General features: G+C 39.7%; 1 protein-coding gene across 1 annotated transcript in view; it reads right to left on the bottom strand.

Moving 5' to 3' along the window:
• The window catches only part of LOC125029950, a 1,883-nt gene extending 974 nt beyond the window's left edge, over positions 1 to 909 (bottom strand). The window contains exons 1-2 of the mRNA XM_047620141.1: positions 826 to 909; positions 276 to 403 (exon numbers count right to left, since the gene is read on the bottom strand). Coding sequence (XP_047476097.1) covers positions 276 to 403; positions 826 to 909 — 212 coding nt within the window. The remainder of the gene's footprint in view (positions 1 to 275; positions 404 to 825) is intronic.
• Between the last annotated feature and the right edge of the window lie 1,591 nt (positions 910 to 2,500).

Here is a 2,500-nt window from a genome sequence, read left to right as displayed (position 1 = left end):
GACATACAAAAACAGCTCCAACGAACACAGACATCTTAAATAAATCAAACATCATCATTGAAAAAAAAAATATTTGCATTTTCAATATCAGCAACAAGATTACCACTTCCTTTCTTTACATGCAATGAATACATAACATGCCCAGAACCGTAAAAATCACGTGGTAGCAAGAGCTTATCTGACATTCGATTCTATCTGCAAAACGAAATTGATATTACCACAGTTCATAGTCTTCTTAAAACATCCTTTAACAAAATAAGGCCTAACTCATTCACCTGTAGGAGGTTTGTGTGTCACCGGTGTCGAGGGAGCGACTGATGTAAGCTGAGTCAGTCGACCGCCTTATATACCTGTGGTCGGGATGGAACAAGGACAGTTTCGTGGTCTTTTGTCCCCGCTTACCCTGTCACGTGGGGCGAGTGGGGCTGGGAACGCTGATGCTACTGCGCAAAGGTCTGGTTCTTTCCTATTGTGATTTTGTTTTTATATGTAAAATATACACACATGTATGTGTGTAAATGTGTATATATATAGGGAGAGATATACATATATATGTATATGTTCGTATGTTTATGCATAAGTATGTATGTGTGTTTATGAATATGTGTATATATATATATATATATATATATATATATATATATATAAATATATATATATATATATATATATTTACACACATTTATTTATACATATATATAGACACACACATTACAGTACTGACAAGGTAACACAAGTAAACAACGGAAATATCAGTAACACTAACGATAATAATCTCACTAAAAAGCTCGCACGCATGCAAACCCGAAGCCTAATTCTACCCACGCTGAGTGCGATCCGATATCTCTCGCGAAAGTAAACAAGAGAATCGATACCCTGTTTCGGAGCTTCGTTGGGCGCTTCATTCATGTCTCGTGAATCGACGCTCCGACCGCCACAAAGCTACCGACCCACGCGCGCTTGCAATTGAGAGTGAGAACGAAAAGAGAAAGGAGGAAGAAGAAAATGATAAATTGTCCGTTATCTGAGTTCCTTCACGTCGACATTCGGGTGGAAATTGTAGATACACTATCACGCACTCATTCACTCACTCACTCATTCTCTCTTTTTCTCTCTCTCTCTCAAACACTCATTCACTCATTCTCTCTCTCTCTCTCTCTCTCTCTCTCTCTCTCTCTCTCTCTCTCTCTCTCTCTCTCTCTCTCTCTCTCTCTCCCGCTGACACTCTCTCTCTCTCTCTCTCTCAAACACTCATTCACTCACTCTCTTACTTTCTCTCTCTCTCACACACATTCTCATTCACTCACTCATTTTCACACACATTTTTTGCTCTGTCTGCATTATACACACTCTGGATTTTTTAGTTACAATTACAAGTGTAATGTATGTAAAGAAGAGAGATGAGGAAGGGAGAAAAGGGGGTATAAAGAGAACACAGGGAGACTAAGAAATCCAGAGTGTCTATAATGCGGACAGAGCAAAAAGTGTGTGTGTGTGAAAGTGAGTGGATGAGTATGTGTGAGAGAGAGAGAGAAAAAAAGTGAGTGAATGAGTGAATGAGTGTTTGAGAGAGAGAGAGAGAGTGAGTGAGTGAATGAGTGTTTGAGAGAGAGAGAGTGATTGAGTGAATGAGTGTTTGAGAGAGAGAAAGAGAGAATGAGTGAGTGAGTGAATGAGTATTTAAGAGAGAGAGAGAAAAAAGAGAGAATGAGTGAGTGAATGAGTGTGTGTCTGTGATAGTGCATCATGAGAGTGTGTTTGTATAATGCAGAGGGATATTTGACGACGTTCGCTTTCGAGGGCATATCTAGCTTTGCAATGGCTAAAGATCATCAACAAACTGACCAGGACCGACTTCTCTAATCATTCTAAGAAACTTACAAAATTTAAGAAACGTAAGCTTTAACTACATTAAAAAACAAATACTTCCTCCATTTTACATTTCTTTCTGAGTCATTTATTACATTAAAAAGAAACGAGATGAAATAGAAAGGAAAATATTACAGCAACAGAGAGAGGGAAAAAGACTGGGAGAGAGGGCACAAAGAACCAGTCTGACAAACCAACGTCAGATCAAACCCCATTCTCTCTATGGTGCATATGGTGATGGTAACACAATGGTAGGGATGGTAGTAACGATCACCATAAAAGTCATGGTCCCACCACCCCCCCCTCTTCCGCCTCGTACGTGCCTGTCGCCCCACCTTCGAGAGAGGACCATATATAATGATGATGATGATGATGATGACGGTGACGATGATAATGATGACGACGATGATGATGAGGATTATGACGACGACGATGGTGATGATGCAGCTAACTATAAAGATAAATATATTTAAAAGGAGAGTGAACATAGATAGATAGAGTTAAGAGCAAAGAGATAGATAGAAGAAAAAAATAAGGGAGGAGAGGCAGAGAGGAGGAAGCGAGAGAAAGAGAGAAGAGGGAGAGGGGAAGAGAGAGACGAACATACCCCACACTGCATTTCAAACCTCTG

This window comes from Penaeus chinensis, chromosome 10 (genome assembly GCF_019202785.1).
Source record: "Penaeus chinensis breed Huanghai No. 1 chromosome 10, ASM1920278v2, whole genome shotgun sequence".
Classification (NCBI taxonomy): Eukaryota; Metazoa; Arthropoda; class Malacostraca; order Decapoda; family Penaeidae; genus Penaeus; species Penaeus chinensis.
The sequence above is the reverse complement of the archived record's forward strand: the minus strand, read 5'-3'. Positions and strand labels throughout refer to the sequence as shown.